Source organism: Phaethon aethereus, assembly GCF_964289735.1.
Source record: "Phaethon aethereus genome assembly, chromosome: 1".
NCBI lineage: Eukaryota > Metazoa > Chordata > Aves > Phaethontiformes > Phaethontidae > Phaethon > Phaethon aethereus.
Window position 1 is genome coordinate 174,268,183 of NC_138575.1, and position 23,293 is coordinate 174,291,475.

The 23,293-nt window shown below is 36.4% G+C and overlaps 1 protein-coding gene across 1 annotated transcript in view; it reads left to right on the forward strand.

Moving 5' to 3' along the window:
* The window catches only part of MYCBP2 (MYC binding protein 2), a gene marked incomplete at its 5' end in the record, with an annotated part of 223,888 nt that overhangs the window by 74,295 nt on the left and 126,300 nt on the right, over positions 1-23,293 (forward strand). The window contains 4 exons of the mRNA XM_082013861.1: positions 1,101-1,202; positions 9,878-9,985; positions 18,151-18,270; positions 18,710-18,791. Coding sequence (XP_081869987.1) covers positions 1,101-1,202; positions 9,878-9,985; positions 18,151-18,270; positions 18,710-18,791 — 412 coding nt within the window. The remainder of the gene's footprint in view (positions 1-1,100; positions 1,203-9,877; positions 9,986-18,150; positions 18,271-18,709; positions 18,792-23,293) is intronic.

The following is a 23,293-nucleotide window of genomic DNA, read 5'->3' on the forward strand; positions in this document are numbered from 1 at the left end:
TAATAGAAAATTATATGCTCTGCTTTGAATGTGGAATTTTTTTTCCCAAAGCAAAAGTTAAATAGAAACTAGAAGTGGTTCTCTTGATAAGTCAACACTGAGGACCCCAAATAACCTCATTGTGCAGTCCTGATATTTCCATACAGGTATTTCGAAATGCAATTTGCTTGTATAAGGCTATCACAGAAGTAGGTTTATACTGATGGGGAATGTGGCAATAGTAGCTGTGCTTCACAACAATATTCTCATGCATGACCAGGGAGGAGTTACGGTTTTTATGCTAACCTCCACTTCGCTAACTCCTCTCCTAGCAGAATAGACAACAGCTCTTGGGCCTGTGTTGGGCTTGGCATAATTTGAGGTGACCACATTTGTCTGGAGAAGAGTGACAGTGCTTCCAGGTGGAGTTTTTGTTTGATATTGGGGGCAAAGTATTTTTTTTTTTAGATTGTTGCAATTTGCTGAAAAAAAACATTGGAAAAAGGTAGTGCTTATATGAGTTTTATTGTTGTGTTCATTCAAGTCATGTTTTCTGTTTTAAAAAGTGCTTATCAGTTTGTTTCAAATTCCTATTAAATTAGCTAGTTTGGTAAATAAGTCAGATTTACATATAAATGTATATATGCATTAAAGTAATTGCATGCTTCTTAGTAAGTGCAGAGCATATAGTGGTAAAGCATTCATAAACTAAAAAATATCTAATTTATTAAAATGTTTTTAAAAGATAAGCAATTTTATACTTGTTTTAATAATAATCCTTTCTGAAACTTTTTTGGGAAAAATTGATATGACCATGACAACACATAATTAAATATAAATTTGTATATGCCTAATAGAAAGAAAGTACTAAACTATTCAGTGATGTTGGTATTGTGTCAGATTCATGAAAATCACGAAATTCAGAGATAAGGCCTAAAACTCTTCTCCAAATTTACTCAACTCCTTTCTTTATTTCTAAATATTGTATCAGAGCCATGTAAAGAGCAGGTAGTAAGTAAGTAGGCTTTAGTTTTCATTTACTTAACTACTTCTAGGGATTATTACCATCATAACAATTTTTAGAAGTAGTTTTTCATAATTTATTTTTTTAATCTATGTAGCTGTCCCTGTTCCTGGAGTTAATATTGAAGAACACCTTCAATTGCGGCAAGAAGAAAAACGGCAACGCGTAAATAGGAGACACAGACTGGAAGAAGGAAGAGGTAAGTGACTTTCTTATTGATGAGCGGCAATAGTTTAAGCGAACTTTTTAATCTGTTTTTTAAGAACGGAAATTAATTAGTTTTGCTCCAGTGAGCCAATGCAGTAACCAAATGAAAATCAGAACCTAAATAGCTAGTCTGTACTATTTAGCATGCTTTTTGAAAATTGTGAAAAATCTGTATGCTTAAAAAGTCTGCTCATAAGATTCAGAATTTTAATGAAGTATAGCATTTTATATCACTTTCATATAGTTAATTTTAATTCTTTTCTGTTTCCTAGTTGAATAATGTTTTTTTAAAAAGTAGATGCTAAACCGTTTTTAATATGAAGAGTTTATATGCCTTTTCATATGAAGAGTTGAAGCCTGTCCAGTGCTAGTTACCTATAATATGAATTTTTTATTTAATTATAATTTAATTTATTTAATAAATTATTGAATTTTTGTTGTATAATAGTAAGCATAATTTCTTGTTTTATAAAACTTTTCTATATTTGAAACACATGTTAAAAATTGACATGCGGACCAAATTAAAAAGAAAAACAAAACACTGCATCATTTCAAAATTTTCTTGCCTTGTGTATTACCTACCTCGGGAACTATTGTTGATTTTCCACATGAACAATATGTACTTTCACAGGTTTTCAGTACTCCCCTTGTTTTAAAATACCTCAGTGTCTTAATCTGGCAAATAATTAAAGTTGAGAGGTTTGTTAGACTGATCTAAATCATAGTATTGTAGTGAAGCATGAGGATGTAGTTGATAAGCTTCTTGTGTGTTGAGCAGAGAGCAACTCTATTGTAATTCTATGCTCTTCAAGTTCCTGCTATGTTAGTAAATACCATTTTGATTCTCCTTTTACTAATTAGATACTGTTTTTACTCACATACAAAACATGCATTGTGATCAAAGTTAGTTCCTGGACTCCATGCCAGTGAACCTTATGGGGCAAATTGTGGCTTTATTTCACTTGCATGTTAGAAATTACTGGTCTTAACACAAATAAGGAGCAACAAGGAAGAGAAAGCTTATAGTTTCCTATGCATGTGGAAAAGTATGGAATATTTATTTTTCTTCGAATCTTTGTGGTTAATTTTAGCTGTGAGGTGGAGAGGGGAAGCCTGTTTTTCTTCCTTTGTCTAGGTCATGTTGGAGCTGCATTGCAAATATTAGGTACAGCTAATAATCCTTTTTTCTTAAATCCTCGTTAAATACCCAGATATTATTGAAAGCTGTTGCTGTTCAGCCCAGAAGGGTAATGATGACAGAGCTGGGAGAGAAACATTTCAGTTTGCTTCCATTTCTGTGGTTAGAAGTAGAAAGAGAGCAGCTTATCCTTTTTGTAGGTCACCTCTCTCTTAAAAAAAAAAAAAAGTTTTGGATGTAACAGTATCTCATGTGATCAATATCAGAAATGTGTTGTTATTGTTGCTTTGATAGGTGTATAGGGACTGTAACTAAAAAGATATTGCTGGCCAGCTTGTTGCACACATCCCTATTACATTCTGTGTCAAAAGAACATTGAAATTCTATACCTACGTGACAACTGGAGGAGTGGGTTTGTCTAGCTGGAAAGGTTGAAGATTAGTCTCCTGTTTGTGTTCAGAATGACTTATGTGATAAAGCTGGGAATAGAGTTTCACAAATACTTAGAGATCTTGTTTTACAACATCAGATAAAAAAGTTGGAGTTTTGTTGCTTCTCCATCCAAATGCTGCTGTTTTCCATGAGTTGGTGAAAAGAATAGCACTATTCTTGAACTCTTAAGGTGCTGCTCTTTTCATGAGGGAGACCAAGAACACTTAAACATCTACTAGATTTTCATTTTGCTGTGCAAAAGGTTTTGCAACCTGAAAAAAACATAGTTATGCTAATGTTAAAAAGAATAGGCAGACTGCTTAGTTTTTTCCCAAAAAGTTCTAGTATTTGTGTGTATGTAACCGAACAAATCCTTGCTAAATGAAATAGCTGTTTAGAGATCCAAAGAAAGGTGTCGACCTTTCGCTTCTCTGAAAACATTGCTCAGTCAGTTAAAGGCCAGATTAGTTCTGTTAGTGTCTTTCCTTCAGGTACACAGTCTTTTGTTTGTTAGTATTGTGATTTCTGGGTTGTAGTGTGTTAATGTGTGGCTTTTGTTCTTTTATGCCAGACCAGTGAGGAAAAAAAACTCACGTAGTTTTTCATAGTTAGGAAAAGGATCCGTCACTGAATGTTGCTGATCACTCTTTAGGTACAGTTGGTGGCTGTGGTTGGTTGACCTTGGCTGGACACCAGGCCATAAGATGTGAAAAAAAACCCAAACCCTAGTTTCTTGACCTAGTGGGTCAAGATAAAGGCAGTTCAATACAGCAAAAGCGAAGCAAAAGAAAACAGAAGCATGCAGAAGCAAAAGAAAACAAAAGTTTTATTCTCTACTTCCCATCAGCAGGCGATGTCCAGCTACTTCTCAGGAAGCAGGGCTTCAATACATGTAGCGGTTGCTCTGGAAGACAAATGTCATAATAATGATTGCCACCCCCCCTTCTCTTACCGATGTCACATGGTATGGAATATTCCTTTGGCCACTTTGGGTCAGCTGTCCTGGCTGTGTCCACTCCCAAGATCTTGCCCACCCCCAGCCTACTGGTGAGGAGGGGGAATGTTGAAGAGCCAGCCTTGATGCTGTGCGAGCACTGCCCAGCAGTGGCCAAAACACTGTTGTGTTGTCAAAACCGTTCTAGCTACCAATACAGAGCACAGCACTATGAGGGCTGCTATGGGGAAAATTAACTCCGTCTCAGCCAGACCCAATATAATGACCTTTATCCAATACAAATATCTTCTGTAGATTTTGAATGTCTTACAAGAGGACTCTGAAAGCTTTTTAACTAAATATAGGAATATTTCATGCCTAAAACAATCAACCAAAACAAAGCAAACAAAAAATCACAAAGAAACCTCTCACTCATTTTCCCCCTGAATGTGCTGAAATAAGAGTAAAGTTTAGGACAGAGGTATAAGAGCACGAGTGCTGGAAGTATATCGGTTTCCACACTGCAGGTTTTTAAGTGTCCTAATTGTTTGTGCTTCTTTACCAAAGCTCCAAATTTAGTCCTGTTACAGTGACCTCTGATATAAAAATATGTTCCAGTGGTCTACTCGAATTAAGGCAGAAAGTGATGGTTCTGCCTACAGATACAGACAATCGTTCCATTCCTTCATGAGGTCAGTTGTTGTGGTCTCTTGTATGGAAGAAGATGAGTATGCACATCTCTATTTGCATTTTTCTGAAAATGTAAGAAATATTAATTTGAATATTCTGGGAAGGAGAAGCAGTTGTCATGAATAGCTACAATATCAATGGCCTAGATAAATGTTACTATATTTTTAATCAACAGCAGTTAACTCATCTCTCAAACATCTTCCAAGTCAAAGTAGCCTGCTAGTCTTGTAAGGGACCTATATGTATTTAGTAGCACTACACTGACTGGTAAGTAACTTCAGAAATTTTAGTTGCTTATGCTGAAAATTTCTCTGCTTTTTATCTTGAAATGGCAGTTACAGCAGATTAGATTATACTTGCTATGATAGAAATGTAACCTGTAAATAATTTTTATGTTTAGAGCTAGTTATTTGTGTTGCTTCACTCAAGAAAGAAATTTTATTTTAGTGACAAATTAGATCCTTAAAATTAACAGTGGAAAAAAGTGTTTCAGTTTGGGATAATAAATCTATTATTTAAAAAATTTAAGAGTTTCTTAACATTGGTTATATTTCTTTGCTCTTTTCAGTGCAACAAGTACATCTAGTGTGTTCAGGTGATGATTTTTGCTTCTTTTCTGTGACAGGGTAGAGCTACTTCACTCAGCTGCTTCTTTCTGCTTCTAGCTTAGTGGCTGTCGCAAGAGCAATGAAGAGGGCTCAAAACCAATTCAACATTTTTGAGTTTGGTGTATGATCTCTTGAGAAATAAAGCCAGCTGTATTCATCACAGCTTCTATGCTAAATCATAATATCCCAACATAATTATTTTTCTCAGCTTTTCACTGTCTGTCAAGTTCTGGTGAGAAGTGAAGGAGCTGATATACCATACAAAGAAACGTTTGTTGTTTTTCAAGCTGGTTTAGAACTTGGTGGGAATGGTGGGAGGTGAGCATAGAAATAATTGCACTTTATTCTCCTCTGTGGTAATGAGGAAGTTTTGTATGTTAGAATGTTCAGAACATGGTTAGATTATTTTTCCTCTCCTGTCAAACACCAATTTTTTTTTAGTCTTGGGGACATTAAATTATGCCTTAATTGATCACAGAAATCCCTGGGACACATTGTACAATTAATGTAATGAACCTAAGGTTACCATTTACTGAGTAAGCTAATCTTGAAAACTGTTCCTGCAACTTTCTTAGATTGATATTTGAAGTAATAGAATTTAGAAGTAGTCAGAGATTTCAGTTTATTGCTTGAAGAAAAATCTGGTTGTTTTGGGTTTTTTTTTCCAGAAGGCTGTGAGAATGTGAAAATTGCTTTTTAAATGAACTATGGTATCTAATAAGCTAAAAAATACAGAAATAACTCTTAATATCGTGGTAATACATGGTGTATTATGGCGCAGCACAGTGACATTCTCCATGAATATTTCTGCCATAATAATAAATTGCTACTCATAGTCTGAAAACCACAATTTTAAGAACATGCGCCTGAACTATTATCCCTGCCTCATAGGAATATTAAGTTTTGTTTCCCTTAAGCCTATGGAGTTGGGACATGATCTCAGTATGGCATTTTCCACTTTTAGTGGAACTGAAGCTAAGCATTTGTCTACAATTTCATTTTCTGAAATATTTTTTCTTTAACATTTATCACCTGTTGACTAGATAGCCATTTTTCTATACTAGGGGTTTGTTTCCCTACTTTATTATTTTAAAAAAAACAAATAACCAAGAAACACCTGTCTGTTTTTTACTCTTACAAGTATTCCAGAATCCAGAAATAGAGTTTTACAACATGAAGTGCCATCCAACACAACACTTTCCTGTGCAACTTTAATTTATACTGCTTTTGTACATTACTCATGTGTGGTCATGTACTATTTTTTCAGGTAGCCTGCTACATTCAGTGCACTGGTGGGGAAGTTGCCATCTGAGATCATTGATTTCAGTCTTCTGTAATCACAACTTGCGAAATAGCATTTGTTTAGGGAAAGGTACTAGAAGAAATCAAAATATGTGTAATATAAATTCAAATCAAATAGTAAACTCTTTGAAAGTTCTGCCTAAGTGCTTAGATGGCCAGAATGCAAAAACATGTAAAGACCCTGTAGGATGGTATTAATTGTGTATGTTTTCCTGTAGTCCGCTGCATTATTCAATAAATGCATACTGTTTTGCTAGAAAAACAAATTATTTCTGATGATAATTTTTTTTTTTCCCCTTTAAGCTCTTAATTCACTGCCATACAAAGTCCATCTTGAAGGGCCTGGGTTCTGCAGGACCAAAAAAGAAAAGCTAATCTTGACATTTGCTAGGCTAGGACTATTTAACCTTGCAACTTAGCTATGGAAAAACATTCTATAAAAAATAAAGGGAGGGAGTGAATGTCATTTTGCATCATATAGCAACTGATTTAAAATAGCAGCACTACAGTCTACCAGTGACTTGACTTTGCTTGTTTCTGTAACTTGAACTACTAGAATAACTGAGAATAGCAATAGGTTGTTATTCCCCATGTAGATCTATGTTAGAGGCTTCTAGAAGAGTTTTTCAAATAATACTCTGCAAGCATTTTTAAAGAAAATAAAGGAAGTGTCTGATGCATGGCTGAATATTTACAGCAGAATAATTCAGAATAAGTCCTTAAACTGCTCCCTTTGTACAGGCAACCTCAGATATAAGCAGAGAGTAGATATGGTCTGTATGAATTGTTCCAGTGTTTTGTTTCCTGTGGTGTTATTTTGGAGGGAGAGGAGGTCCTTTACATCATGCCAGCCCATGACTGAACATGCAGGCATCATAATGTAATCAAAATATTGACATTTCCTGTTGTATTATGATTGTATTACAGATTTAGCATGTATAAAAAGCCAAAGGGGAGGACAGATTTGCACATCCTGTTACGTGGATTGGATACAATTTATTATGTAATGGAGATATATTGCATTTAACTTTCTTTTGGATTCAGGTTCTTTACATAATGGATGGGAATGTAGAGTATATAGAAATATCCAGAAGCAAAGATAAATCCTGCTGTGGTCAGAGGGTTAGATACTCTTACAAAGTTGTCATCTTGACTAGGGAAATGTAATTCAGGTGAGTGGCTTGGCAACAAAAGGCAGCTATGTGCTAGCACCATGCTGGAGCTGACAGCTTCCTAAACATTCTCTGTCACCCATATCTCCTGTAGTTCTTTTACTTACCCTAATGTACTTCCTTCTGTTGTGGAATTCTCTTTTTTTGCCATCTTTGCTCTTAGCAGTAAAATGCCAAAGGCTGCCTTGAGGGCTGTGTCTCATCCCTTGAGCTGTTTGTTGTGCAGGCGTTTTCTGGAACTTCAGAAATTTTTGCCTAAGTTACCTAGAGATCACATCTTCTGTTTGATTACCCACAAATATCTTAGATCCAAATGCTTCAAGCTGCACTCTTTGCAGTCCTTGCATCTCGTTTTTGCAGCTTTTCTAATCTGTGTTTCACTTTTGTCATATTGTCATGTCCATTCTCTATTTCTTGAGCTTTTCATTTCATTAGGAACTTCAGTAAGCAAGCCCCATTAATGTTTTTCTTTCCCTTTTTTTTCCTTATTTTATCCTGTTCTTCATCCATCTTTCCCCTGTATCTTTTGTCCTTCAAACACTTTTAGCTTTCATAATCTGCTTGTCATTGGACTCTCTCTCCTTTCTTGCCTTTTGCTGGTCTGCCTCAGTATATTCCTCAGTATCTCCTCTCCAACGTGGAAAGAAGGAAAGCACGGTATAATTTGTTGTGTAAGTCTAAACACTGTGAAGTAAGATATTAAACACAGCAAGTGGCCTGGCAGAAAGTGAATGTACCAAAAATATATCTATTAAATGGAAGCTCCAATTGAGAGGAGACTGTGAAAAGTGGGAGCGATAGCAAGACAACTAAAGGAAGAATCTGCAAGGTGATGGTAAAGCAAAAGCAAATAAAGATCCTTGGTCATCAGAAGGAGTATTTAATTGAACAATGGGACCTATTCTGGGATAAAGAGAGTCCAGATAAATACAGTAGAACCAGAACAAAAAATCTGTGCTGTGTGTAGGAACTTACATGATTAACGAGATTTTTGGCCATTATATTAGCTAACACATGTATGAATCTCAAAGCTAGGCAGAAAGGTAGTAGTGGCTTTTTAAAAGATTTTTACATTTCTCTTTTTAAGTTAATGTTAAGATTTGGGAACTTCTTTGTGTGAAGACGAGTTGATTCATCTGAAGTATCTAAAGCTGGCTAGATTTGGCCTACCTTCCACTTAAATTTCTTTCCATACTATTTAGTATTAGTGAAGGAACTAATGGACTAAAGGTGACAGCAGGAGACCTGAGTCAGTGGGCATTTATGAAAAGTTAGCCTACATTAACTTGTCAGCTAAGGAAGTAGAATAGCAATGATTTTGGGGAAGGAGGGAGGAACACTTTAAAAGTTTCACATAAGCTGTTTATAACATGACACAAACCCTGATTTGGGGCATTTTTTTGGTTTTTTTGGCGGTATTTTTTGTTGGGGGTTTTTTCCTTGTTTGTTTGGTTTTGGTTTTATTTGAAAGTCCATGTAAGTCTGGTAACCCGTGGAATGGCAAGAGTGGCTCTTGGCAGAATTAGCTGCTCCTGATTCATGGTTTCCATTAAATGTAAGACTTCTGGAAGAAGGAGGGTACCTCCAAAGAAATTCTTGGTGACATGCTTAACCTTTAAAATAGAGGAAAAATACGCTTTTAAGGAACAAATTGCTGGTCCCTGATCTACATATAATCAGCCTCAGTTAAACTTAATACATCACTGCTTGGGCCTAGATTTTAAAAAGAAAAAGTAGTCTGGAGAAAATTTCAAATACATACATCATTGCTTTCTTCAAATACAAATCTTATTTTGAAGACCTTTACACACATGGTAACTGTTTTGAAAATAACTTTAAAAGATTTCAAAATTAGTAAGTAGATAAGACAAAAATTTTATTTTTTCTTAATGGAACAGGTGGTTTTGGATAGCTGTTTTCTTAATAAGTAATAACTCTGCATTTTAAATATGTTAATTACAAACAGTTGTATGGTTATGTTTTTTAAATTTAGCATTGATATGATGATATTGTTCAAAATTTGTATTTTGAATGTAATGTTGTAGGATGTAAGGCATGATAATTAACCTTTTTAACTATTAAAGACAGTAGTGGTTATTTGCTATCAATTTTTACTCCAGTGTGAGTCTGTTGTATTTCCATTGCTTGGAGAACAGTTGCATACTTACAAGTTCAGGTAAAACTGTGGGATATTATCGTTTCTTTGCATAATATTTTGGTCGTATCAAGAAATGACAACTTTCTTTTACTTAGGGCCTTTAGAATTTAGGAGAACGATTATTATGTAATTACTTTTTTTTTTTTTTTGGTTACTTTTAATTTGGATTTTGTTTAACACACTGTTTTCATTTTGTGAGCTTTCCTATGCATGTGCAAAATGTTTCTCCTCAGGCCCCCTTGTATTTCCTGGTCCTATTTTTATGAACCATCGAGAACAGGCTCTAGCCAGAATCAGACCCCATCCAGCACAGCTAAAGCATAAACGGGACAAGCACAAAGGTATTTGGTCTTCCTTATTGGCTAAGGTGGAAAAAAGCCCATCCTCCCAGTCGCTTCTTCCATGCACTGAATCTGTCTTTTCAAAGAACTGCACAAAATGGGTTCTGCCTTTTCTTCTTGTTAGTATGTTACCTGAGGAGAAAGAAACGCATTTAAATGTTGACCTTTTTTTTTAAAGTCTAAATGTTTGGTAGTCTGCATTGTCTTTGTTTTTCTTTCCTTTTTTTTTGATGAAATATGCAGTGTCTTTCTGTGTGTCTCTTCTCATTTCTAAAGCTGTCTCATTCCTAAGGTTCTTTAATTTTACTGTAGGAAACCTGAGCACCTTCCAGTCGTTCAGACTGCTGCGTTGCATTTGTGTTGTTTTTTTGAACCTTTGTGTTGTATATCTGGGGCGATTGCTTTAACATATCAATTTCAGACTTGTTAATACTAGCATAAAATTTTTCATAGCTATGTTATCTTTTAACAAGGCTTTTTAAAGAAATAAAATATTTAAAATAATGTAAGCAACACTTTTTTTTACTATCTTTGAATAGGCAGAATACAGATCAAAGTACAGGTTTTATACTGCAATATTCTTGAGTTAAACATTCTTTTGCAGAATGTAAGTCAGGAGGTGTCTGATATTCCTGACATTTTTGTATATCTGGAAGGCCAATTTATTATACCTTGATTTTCTAAATGTGTAATTTGTTCAGATACAAGTGACTTTTTTTTTTTGGAAGAGGTAGTGCATTGCTAAAAATTTCAACTGCATTTATTAAAGTTGAGCTATATCAAATCTGATCATAGTTTGTATATATCTGTTTATAGATGTGTGTGTACATATATATTTATATATGAAGGATAAATATGTAAAATGTAGGTTACAGACCTGATCAAAGTAAGTGGAAAGCTCCTAAAATGGTGAGGGCCCAGAACGCTTCAACTATTTTTTTAAAGAATAGCTAAATATGAGAAGAATTGTTTAAATGGCATTTCAGTTGATTTAACAGAAGTTAGTGATAGTTTCTGGCATGTATGCAAACAAATTGTATGACAGTTTGAAGCCTTTTGGGATATGATTTCAGTGTGCGTGTTTGATAGGCCTACGTAGTTATGAACATACTGGATCATGAAATCATCTTAAGTTTATTTTAGGGATATAAAAGCAGAATCTGATCCTTTGTATTTGCATAACATATATTCAACCTATTTGGAAAACATATCATCTGAGCTTTAAATCTTCATGGATTAAACAGAATACCCTATCATAATCTCCTTGGGAAAGATTGGATGCTGAAAGACAAAACAGAACTTAAATGCTGTCATTTGAGTGATAGTTTGCTGATGACCAGTGTTCTTGAGCTGGATACTACTGCTAGTTGTACTGGTTGCAAGCCCTTGACCTCATAGGCAAGTTCATAAAGGAGTACTCTTATCCTGCCTACATCTGTACTTATTTGGCATGTGCTAGTAGTTGGAGGTCTCTTCAGTTCAGTTATCTCCTTACAAGAGCTATATTCCTTAGTGTCAGTTTGAGGTTTGCATTGCTTCTTGGGCTTATAAGAACAATGCAAAAGTCTGTACTATGGTGAAAGATTTTGTCAGATATGCTCTGTAGAACTGAACTTTTATTTTTCCTTGAGGAAGCCTATATGCTTTGTGTCTCATGCTAAACAGATGAGGAAGATTGTAACATCCTTGAGTAAGTACACTTTGAGACCCTTCTCTGCCTCAGGAGATTGCTTCTCAAAAGACGACCATAAATTCCACTAGAAACTAGAAATGCCCCTTAACTTCTGGAAATCCTTCCAAAGGAAAAAGGGAAACTGGTGAAGTGAGTTATCAAAGTAATGGGGAAGATGGAAACCATAAAAAAGATAAGAAGTATACCTCATCTTAAAAGGCATGCCTCCTTCACTATACATGGAATGGAGAAGCAATAATCAAGCAATCTGAGGCAGGGATGTTGACTTCAGTAAAAGGACACTAAAACATTGAAATCAGGATGTTCTTTGGTTTTACTTTTGAATGTGGTGCTTTCCAAACAGACATTCTTACTTCAGAGGTTTCTGCTAAAGTAGCCTTGTAATTTTTCACATCAACCAGACCTTCAAGATCTTCAGGCAAGGAAAATCTATTTTGACTAGTAGTACTGATGGGGCCAGTTCTAAACCTGCTGGTACCTGTTCCTGCTTCTTTATTTGCAGCTGCAGAACTTCTCTTGATAATATTTAAACTTGAATGTGGACAGATATTTCAGGACTCAGAATTATACCCATTTTCTGGAAAGCTTGCCATTGTCAGCTACTCATTTCACATTTATAGGGTCTGTGTATCAAGGTCCTTGTTACTACAAAAAATGCGTATTAAGCATATTCATAATCTTTCTGATCGATGTCTGTGTCTCCATCACACGTATATATAGAAAGGAGTAGGTACCACCTTCTTGGTATTCATGGAGTGCTTTGACACTGAGAAAAGTGAGCTTGTGCTTCATCCTCATTCTTTAATGAGGTGGCAAGTTCCCAGTCTGCATCTCCAATCCCTGTGGAATTCACCACTGGGGATCTGAGTAAAAAAGATTAGTGAAAGTCTGTAGAATTTTCTCAATGGTAGAAATGAACTGAGTAGCAATTAAAAGCAAAGCAAGCTCCTAGAGTCAGTTAAGGTGCTGCAACCAAATGCCACCTTTTTCCTGTATTTGGGAGTACTGGCAATGAAAAAATGTTCTAAACAGTATGAAACCAAATGCCCTCAAAAGGACAAAGATTAGATGAAGCTGAACCTGAATGGATGGAACAAGCTGTATATCAACCATTTTGCAAATGCTAATACAAAGTTATCAGAAATTCAAGAAAATTACTTTTAATTTACTTTTTGACTGTAAAATGTACCTTCTGAAGAGTAAAGCAGTTTGGAGCACTCGTCAGAGAAAGACAGCTGAACATGAAAACCTACATCTAAGACTTAATAGAAGTGAATAATACTGGAGTCTTTGTGTGTCGTATTGATATTTCCATGGTCTTACAGTCTTGTTTTCATGTGCTAAGTATTCCTTAGTTTGAACTGAGATTCAAAACACAACTGAAGACATGTTGCTTAAGACTTTTGCTCTTTGCTTAAGAAGGTAAGAGTTGCACCAAAACTATTTCAGAGACACTTTTTCTTTACTAGGTTTTTATTGCCATCAATAATGAGACAATTTAGACAGGGACTTCCTTGGAATTTAAGGCTGGAAGAATGCGAGAGTATGTCAAATCTCACAAGCATATATAATCAGCAGCTGTTGTCTTGTGTTATCATGACAACAAATATTAATTTGTTAATAACAATTATTAACAACAAAGTTGACTTTATAACATACCTTTTTTTGCTATTATGAATTCTGCCTCTCTATTCAGACTTCCTTATCATCTTTCATACTAGCCACTCTCTTCCCCATCATTCAGTAATACTTTTTGGAGGGTTAAATTTAGTTAGATGAAGTTGCCCAGAATTTTGAAGAGGTTAGGAATAACTCTTTGTCATACACTGCAAATGGATACTTATGCCTGTGAACCATTGCAAATCATAAATAAAGCAGGACCAGCAGTAGCTGGTAGAGGAAGAAGAAACTGCTGAAGAAATTGCCACTATTGAACAGATGGATAAATTATTGCAATAATATGAGGTTTGATTAATTCTCTAGTTTTTAGAAATTGTTGCTATTTCCTTGTCCCTCAGAGAAACCCACCACTTCAATGACTTACTCCACAAGTTACACTTGTTAAATGATTTGAAAAGTTATCCTTGTCATTTTGTAAGGTCCTTCTGGTATCTGTGGAGAATGAGGCAACTCATAAATGTATGCCTTTTTCTCCACCTGTGAATTAAAGCTGAATACCTAATTTAAGAAGACAACATTGTAGCTATAGTATTGGTTACAGATATTTCAACTGAAGCCTGTGGTGGACAGCCAAGAAGCTGCAGTCACAGCAGCTGTTTTTATTTCAAAAATTACTTGATTTGTTCAAGTAATATTGTTGTGTATAAAGCCTATAGATGGTATTGAGGCATTCAGAATGTCCTGTGAGGGTTGAACATCACAGATACTAACCAGTAACTTGATTGATATGCTTTACTTGGGTAATCACTGCTGAACTGAACAAAGATTTGCTGGCAAATGATGTGCTATAGAGAGACAGTTATTCAAGAATTTTTTGTGTAGTCATATTGCATTAAAGCTTTTAATCTGTGGGGAGAAGAAACACATTTAACATCTTTGGAAGCACTTTTTCCCTCCTCCAGAGATGGTCAGTGAGAAATGAAATATCATCACCCTTACTGCAGCTGAGGAACACTAACAAAATGTTTTTCCTAGGGTCTGGACCAAGGGTCCAAGAGGCCATTCTGTAACAATGTTAGGGCTTTTTTTGCCAGCAGAACTCTCATTTATAGGTTATGACTTTACTTGCTGTTGGGACTGAATAAGCTTTTCCATTGTTCCTGGAAAGCAGCTTTTTTGTGGTAGCAATATCAGGCAAAAGAACTTTTGAGCATGTTTCACAGAGTGAAAAATTGTCTTCAGGAGTTAAGGATTTTCTAAGGAAAATGGAGTGGTGGGGGAGGTTGGTTGGTTGTATTTCCAGTTATCTCGCTTTCCTTCCCTAACTGTGTAAGATAACCAAGATGAAAACCCATCATTGTAAAGTTGTTCATGGAGCCCACCCCTCAGTGCTGACAGCAGGAAGCACTTTGAAGCTTTTTCCTTGGTGCTTTTTTCTCTCTCGGAGATAAGAGTCAAAGTTTCTGTTCAGTAGTAGTTCAGTTAGATAACACTGGAAGTACTAACCTGCTCTGCTTACAAGGTTCCATTCATTCAACCAGAAGAGTCTCTGCTTTAGTCGTCTTTCTGTGCTTCCCTCTTAGGAACAATTGTTTTGATACTACTTTTAATGAAATGAATATGTGCACAATTGTTTGAAGAAAAGCAAGCGTGTATCTCCATAGTTACAATTGCTCCTTGAGACACATGAAAATAAGCTTTCTGCATCCAGCTTTTGCTCACATACCTAAAAGATTTTTGACTCTGTGAAAGTACTGAAAGGAAAGGGATGACCCAGTTTATTTGCAGCCTTATCTCTAAGTGCAAGAGTTTGTAGAACTTGGTTCTTCTGTGCAGTGCTGCTAGAAAAATATGATAACCACTGGCCACGTAATAGAGTATACAGATAGACAGTATAGCCCAAAAGCATGCTCTAAAGGTAAGTAGTAATATTCTATTAAGTTTTGTATATTTTAGTGAAAAGACTCCCCCCTCCCCACCCCTAACCAAGACTAGCTGGATCTTACTTTTTTTAGTTACAACGGTTTTGTTCTTACCACACATAAAATTATTTTAGAGTGCTTATCAAATTCTGAGGATACAGCTGATTCAAAACTCATGAGACAGTTACTAACCACGCAAAGAAGGCTGAGAGGACTTCTGTTTTCAGTTTGCAAGTTTCACACTTAAGCAAAGTAATATATGTATGGAAGTCAGTTGCTTCTATTCCTGCATTCCTAAAAGGCTTGGAGAAGTTAGCTTTGGAATTTGAAAATGCCAACTCTGTAAATAAATAAAAATAAATTTATTTCTTGGATAAGGAATTGCAAAATTTGTTTCATGTGCATGTACTTGTCTCTACACCTTGTACAATAGTATTTAGTGTTTCCCTAAGGGTAATATAGTGTTATGCTTTCATTTGCAACTTTGGGAAAAATGGGAATATATCTCAAACCATCTTTTATTTAAAGGCAGTATCACATATTTATCATTTAAGAAAACATCAGTCCTCAACTATTTCTTAGTAATTGTTGAAGCACTTAAGAGCAGTATGTTTTTCTTATGATGAGGCAGGAAATGCACATGTACCTGTTCAGGTGTCTGCAGATCACTTGATACACCACTGTTACATGACCGGAATGTAACTTCTCCTAAATTTTGTTAATATGACTCTACATAAGTGACATGGTTGCTGTGTGTTTACTTCATTTCATTGTAGGAAATATATGCAGCCATGACACATACTCACTGGACATGTTCCTTCCTGCCAGGTGACTGTTCAAGTGCATTTGCACAGTGGAAGAGCTTACATTTTTCATTACAGACATCAATGATTGAGGGGGTCGGGGAGGAGACAGGGGCCACAGGTAGATGGAATAATTAGCTTTTTTCTGCTCCTGTCCAAAAAGCTTGTATGAAAGAGGGAAGTAGTAAGTAGGCTGCTTGCTGAATAAATAAATCTGGCGGCAATATTAGCCCTTAGAACCATCTCTTGATTACTTTGGCATGTAGAGTTTATTGCAAAAGTAGGCATAAAAAGTTCAAAGGTACTTGTATTTGAGAAATAGCCAAATTGTTAACTAAAATCCTAGAAGCATGTTAAGTCAGAATTACATGACTAGGAGGAAAAATTCTGTATTTTCAGGGTATATTTCTGTTGTTGTTAAATAGTGGTTCTGTCTCTTTGTATTTGCTTTTGTTGTTAATACAAAAAAAGATGTAGACAGACCTTCAGAAACATTTCTTCTAAAGTGCATGCAGTCTGGTAGTACGCAGCTGACTGTTGGAAAAACCTCAAAAATCCCATGGCAATTCTTAGAGCCAGACAATTCCTTTACCATGTCTCCATTTCACACATATCCAACATGTAGTGCAAGAGTGATTCTTTTTGAAGAGCACCCACGTTTTCAAAGGGATTCTTTACCTATGCTATTAAACCTAATTCTTTAGAAGCGTTATTTAATACTTATACACACTGTTCCTTTACAGATGTAAACTACATGGAGATTCATATAATTTGTGTACTCGGTCATCACTAGAAGAGAGCTTTATTTCCAGAGCAGTAAGATTTCTTATAACTGGTTTGTAATAAAATTGTTGAAATTACTTCACTGCATCACAAGTTTCCATGCAATAAAAAGGAAAGAAAGTTTGAGCAATATGTATAAAGAGAATTGTATTTTAAGTCTAAAAGATTTGTAGGTCTGTAAGTGTTATGCTGCACACAATGAAGTCTCAGAGTTTGGACTTCCACTAATGGCTATTCAGGAAAATGTGTAGAAATTATAAATATAGGTCTAAATTAACAACACCTTGAATGCTTTGAGCAGCAGTTGTTTCCCTGTATCAATTTTGTTAATAAAGCAGTAATCAGTCAGAATTATCACAGAAAGAATATGGAGTCTCCTTTGTGCAGTTATCTTTCACTTTATGTATTTTCTCTTATTTCTCTGTGCTAGAGACAGTGTGACTGAAGTCATATATGAAATTTTTCATTATGAAAATGCACTTTCTTTAGAGCTTTCATTGCCCGCTTTCTACACAGGTATAGGCGTTTCAATAGTGATGAACATGTTGTCTGTTTCTCTGTCATGTTGGTTTCCAGCTAGTTTTATGAAACTGCCTTTTTTTGTGACCCTGTGACCGTGTAGTTAATTATAGTGTAATTGTTAGATGACTTAAACATTCTGATTTCTGGAGAAGGTAGTGGCTTTCAAGACATTTATAAATAATAAACTTATTTGTCACTTCAGTGCTTTTATCTGATGCAAGAGCAGATTTGACTTCAGGAACCAATAATGCACTTCATACTTAGTAAAAGAAATCACAGAAACAATGTCTAAAAATGCATCTTGGACAGGAAACACGTGCTAGTAGCAAGTATGTCGGCATTGTTAGAAATTAGCCACGTAAGTAGTTGTTATTTCTGTAAAACAAGGTCTATACGGCCAAGTTGGAGTCAAGTAAAAACCTTAAATGGAGTAATTGAAAAAATAGACCAGTGTATGCCTGTTGAATTTAACTACAGTGCTTTCTGTCTACTTCATAATGCTATCTAATTAAAGAATGAAAGTGATGGTTATTAAGCAAAACTCCTGAAGTTATTTGAATTTCCTGCTCTTTGGAAGTTTCTGCTTTAGAGGATGTGCTATTTTCCAATGTGTAACTTTGTAGTAGGTTGTTTAGAGTTTCTGTCATCTTTCACACCTACTTTGATGCCACATTTTGAGCTGTCTCTCCTACTATTCTGTGAGTTCTTTCTCCTTCCTTACAAATGGTGGGGTGGGGAGTTATTTACTATTCTTCTTCTATTCATTTTTCTAATATAACTCTTCTAGAAAACATGGGATATAATTACAAGTTTTGTTCATAGATGGAAGTGGAGAAAGAGGTGAGAAGGATGCCAGCAAAATCACAACCTATCCACCAGGGGCTGTCCGCTTTGACTGTGAACTGCGAGCTGTACAAGTCAGTTGTGGATTTCATCATTCAGGTGAAAACAAATACATCAGTGCTAATTATAGTGTAGACGTTTTTGTTGTTTTTTTAATGTTGTCATATGTGTTTTCACTGCTTTGTGTTTAATTTTCAATAAGGATGTACATGGGAGTCTTAAAGGTTGAAAAGGTTGCAGCGTAATTTTGTAGCCTACTACACTGTCCTTCAACAGTGAAAAGAATTATAGGTATCATATGTTGAGTTACATCAGAGTCTTTAAGCAATTTTTGAGTCATTTGAAAGCATCTGCATGGCACAGCTCTAACCCTGCATAGAGGTGCTAGTTGCGATGTGTTGTGGAATCTGGTACAGATCTCTTAGTGTTTCAGTAGGGATTGTTCAGTGTACGGCTCAGAAGGGCTAACCAGCACTGGTGCAGTACCATGTTAACATGTGCGTATGTCAGAAAAATATTATTTTTATTTGTTTTTCAGTGGTTTTGATGGAGAATGGTGATGTTTACACATTTGGGTATGGGCAGCACGGGCAACTTGGACATGGTGATGTTAATTCCAGGTGAGCTGGTAATTAAAGGACATGATTGTGTATTGCTGTACTGCTGCATAAAAAGTGGCTAAAATTCTGTTTCTCTGTAGCTGGCAAGTAAGAACTCAAATATTGTCCAAATAAAGTTGACGAGCTCTTGTTTTGCCCTTGCCCCATAACCCCCTGTATATAGACACAAGTAACAGTACTGCTGTACTGTATAAGTACTTTGTTTAATATGTGAAGGCTTCTGTGGATTGAAATGCTTCTTTCTCTTCAATTCTCTCTATGTATATGACAGAATGACATTGAAATCTCATTTAAATTTTATTATTTCTGTAAAATACTTTATATGGAATAATTCCAGTAGTATGATGTTGGAAATCTAGATTAACGTGTTTCTGTTACACCACTGGCAGTAGTTCAGTTATGATAAAATCTCATTTTTGTTTATTACTAATCTCCAAAATTAAGTCACTGAGCTTGGATCTCGGATGCATTTTGTAGACACTTCGGCTGTGAGCATGAGAGACGTGTGCTTTCTTTTGGTCAATGGAAATAGAGTAGTCAACAGAGTGTGGAGAGCTATTTGACTAACCACCCACTACTTATTTATCTTAGGTATGCTCAGTAGCTACTCTGTAAACATTATGGGCTTGATCTCCATTGACTACAGTGAGAGCATAGATAATTAAATATAGGTGTCTTTAATGTGAAGCTCAATCTTACCCTTAGTGTCTCATCCTCAGTATGTAATCTAGTCTAGTCACTAAAGTAAAAAAATCAATGTCCTGCCGTAAAAGGAAATGTAACAATGTTGTTCTTTGGGCACGTACATATACCATATAACACATAAGACGGGATTTTGAATAGTAGGAATCATTGAGGCTTTGTGTATGTCCAGTAAAGCCCAGTATCCTTATGTAAAAGGCATACAGAGTGAAGCATCCATGACCTATCTTCAGTTCTGTCATTTCTCTTGTAGCAGTGGGATGAAAATTACTGAACATCTACCCTCCTAATCTCTTTGGAGACTTCCAAATCATTTCTTTTGTCAAGTTTCTGAAGAAATCTTCATCATCTTAAAACTTTCATTGGATTTGCTAAACAAAAGGGGGAGAGGGAAGGAAGAAAGCTTAGCAGAAGTGTTACTTTGTATTGACTGCTGTGCCTAATGGTAATCTCTAAACTGTTACCCATACTCAGTTTGCATTGGACTGGTGAATGCAGTCTGTGTTTCTGCCTATGGTAGAGCCATATCACAGATAAGTACTCTGTTTTTCATTCCTGGAAATTCTTGGATGCTTGTTCCAAGCTACAACTGCTTTAGCTGGCATTTCAAGTCACTATTAGAATAAGGCCAGTTTCTGTCTTTAAAGACTGAAGAGGTACAAACAGCAGTGGCATTTGTACTAGTAACTTACTGTTTCCTTATTTCCAACTTTGATGAAATTGCTTGGCTTTTCTGAAGGCATCGGAGCTGCCATATCTGCCAGAATTGCAGGCAGTAAACCCCACATCTGTTGCTTATTTAGACAGCAACTGAATGGAGACCAAATGTAGTTTCTAGAAGAGAACATGAAACATCCTGTGCCAAAGGGTAGTGCTTGACCAGGCCTAGAAGCTGAGAAGATACAAGCGTACAACATCAGCATCATGTACTGTGCCAAATACAACATCAGTACTTGGCACTGATCTTTATATCATTCTACAACAGACCCTAGACAGTGTCTGAAAAAAGCCTTGAAGAAATTTGGAGTATGTCCTGTGCATGAGAACTGGCTATAGTACTATATTGCTGTTTAGCACCATCATTCAAATGATGATTTCCTCATGATGTACTTCTTTTTCCAGCTTTAAGTAGAGATCTCTCCTCTGTCCTCACAGTAAGGGATTCAGAGAAGGAAACAGGGAATCCTTATGCAGAGTTCCACCTCAGTTGGGACGCAGTGGTGCTCAGATGGCCAGCTCCAGCCAGGTCAGTGGTATGTCAGTCATGCAGTGTGTCACATTGCCTGTATTGACCTCAGGAAGACCATCATCTTCTGAATCCAGGAACTGATACTCTGTTGTGTTTCTGGGCAGGAGAGAGGGGAGGAAAAAAAAGGAAGCAATATTTAGGCAGCCTAGCTAGTATAACTGAATATGGGGGCCCCTGAAAACAAGAACTGTCAGGGACAATGTAGGAACTCTCATTTTCATCTGAGGGAGCCGTCTTCATTGCCAGATGAAGCAATAATGGAAGTTCTGGGCAGCAGTTGATGACTTATCCTTTCCTATATTTCCTATCTTTTCTATATTTTATCAAGTGTTGAAAATGCTGAACTATTTTGAACTCTGCACAGCTGTCCAGACATGTCTTTCTCCATAATCACAGGGATTCTGGACTCCTCTAATAGAGTATGGTAAACACCACAAATTCCTCCTCCTACTTCAGTAGGAATGAGGCATATTACATGCCCTAGAAGGACTTCAGACTATTTTTTATGCACACAAGCAAACAACAGCAGATCAACAGGATGATGTGATTCTCAGTAAACCATTAATAGAACTGAAATGGTGTGGTGGAAGCAATATGCACAAGGTGGTGGGGGTTTTTTCTCCAGCAAAAACTTCATCCGTTCACAGATGGACCACTTAAAAGTGCAAGTGATCTGGTTCGTGTGAGGCCGTTTTTTCCATATCAGTATGCTGGAGCCATTAAACTAGTCTGTGTAGGCTTTCTGTTGTAAAATCCACAGTGGCGGATGTTGATGAGCTGTTGACTACATGAAAGATTTGTCAGTGTCTGCTTATATTCTCCTCAAGTTAGAAGCTGGCAGCTGGAAACTCACTGCAAAGCATTTCTTGCTTCCACTATCCAGTCTTGGTGAAAAGTAGCATGTCTTGTATTTCGGTAAGCAAAGGCCTGTTTGTTGTTCATGCTTCGCTTAAGAAGCTGGGACTTAAAACTCCAGGATCTTTCTGTGATTGTTCAAAATTTGCCCGCATTTCTTGTACAAACTGTTAACTTCAGCACTGCAGTAGCAAGCACATGATCTGGTGGTCAAGCTCCAGAAATTGAACAACTGAAGTAAGACAATCTTGATGTGATTTTGCTTCCAAAGGTTCAACAATAACATGTAAGAAAACTGAGCAGACCTTCCATGGACAGTCAGCTATGTTCTATTTGAAGGCAAAGTGTAGAGACTATATCCTGTTAATATGTCTAGAAAAAAAAAGTGTTCCATCATCTCTGCTTGATAAGACCGTGTTTCTAGGTGCATTGTCTGCTTATCTTACTTCAGCAGTGGAGTGCAGGTCTTATTTACATCTTTTTACCAAACTTCCTGTTACCTCTAAAAGCTAAAAATCTCCATTTTCTTTTTAAGTATGTACTGTCCAACTCTGCCTGCAATTGAGAGGAGTTACTACTGGTTTCCTTTTACGCACTACACAGTAACAGCCCGTGGTGAACCTGCATTTACAGCACCACGGTCAGCTGCCCCAAGGGACATCTTACCGGACCTGGCAGCCAGCTGTTGCCTGGACAAGTACCACGGACAGCGATTTTTCGAACAGTTAATGCAGGACGAGTTTTCAAAGACCACATCTGCTCACAGAAATGCTTACCCTTCAGGATGGAAGAGGGTTTCGGTGTTGACAGCCAAAACGTATTTGGTCCTTCTGTCGGATCGTGAGTTAGCTGATGCATGTGTATCTCCTGCTTTTCATTCAGCAATCTTACGTTTTCCCAAGGGATCTTGGGTTATTTTCTGTATAGTTGAGGTTGATCTTTTGTGATTGACCTATGCAAAGTACCTGTGTCATATCCAGAAGACAAAGAATCTTGACACCAATGTGTCCTTCAACTCCATCCCAGAAGAATACGTCTTGCTTTCCTCCGTTCAAATGGAGAAACCCTGTTTGTCAAAACTTCATCCAAAGAGTCTCTCAGACTCCTAAGTGTCTATGCTGAGGTTTTCTGTGTTGAGATTGAGAGATAGGGAAATACTCAATAGCATCACAAGTTTTAAATTCTGCATACATGAGTGAAACTTGGTTATTGTATTTTTCCAAATCCTTCCTCCTTTTATGAAGTGAAAGCTATTTTTCTGTAATTTTACTTTATTTTTATGAAGTTAAGTGTCTTAAGCTTTTTGCTGTTCATTTCTTTACTTGATACGCTGTAGTTGGCCATTCCAAAATCTGGGTGATCTTAATAAAAGAGCTACTTAAGGGTAATGTATTAAATTTCCCTACATTAGTTCCTTGTCTGGTTTTGCTCTGCTGCTTCCAAGGGAATATCATGCATAGCATTCACATAACATTGCTGATAGATTCAATTGTCAAAACAGAAAGAGAAATACTTTTGGTTTATGCATCAAAGAGATTAAACATTCCCCCCCCCTTTTTTTTTAAAGCATCAGATTGATAATTCCATGCCTGCAACTATCATAATTTTAAGGGAGAGGGGAAAAAAACCCCAAAACTTTGGGTTTAATGTTTAATTGTTTCCCTTTAACAGGAACGCTTTTGGGTTAGTTCTTAAT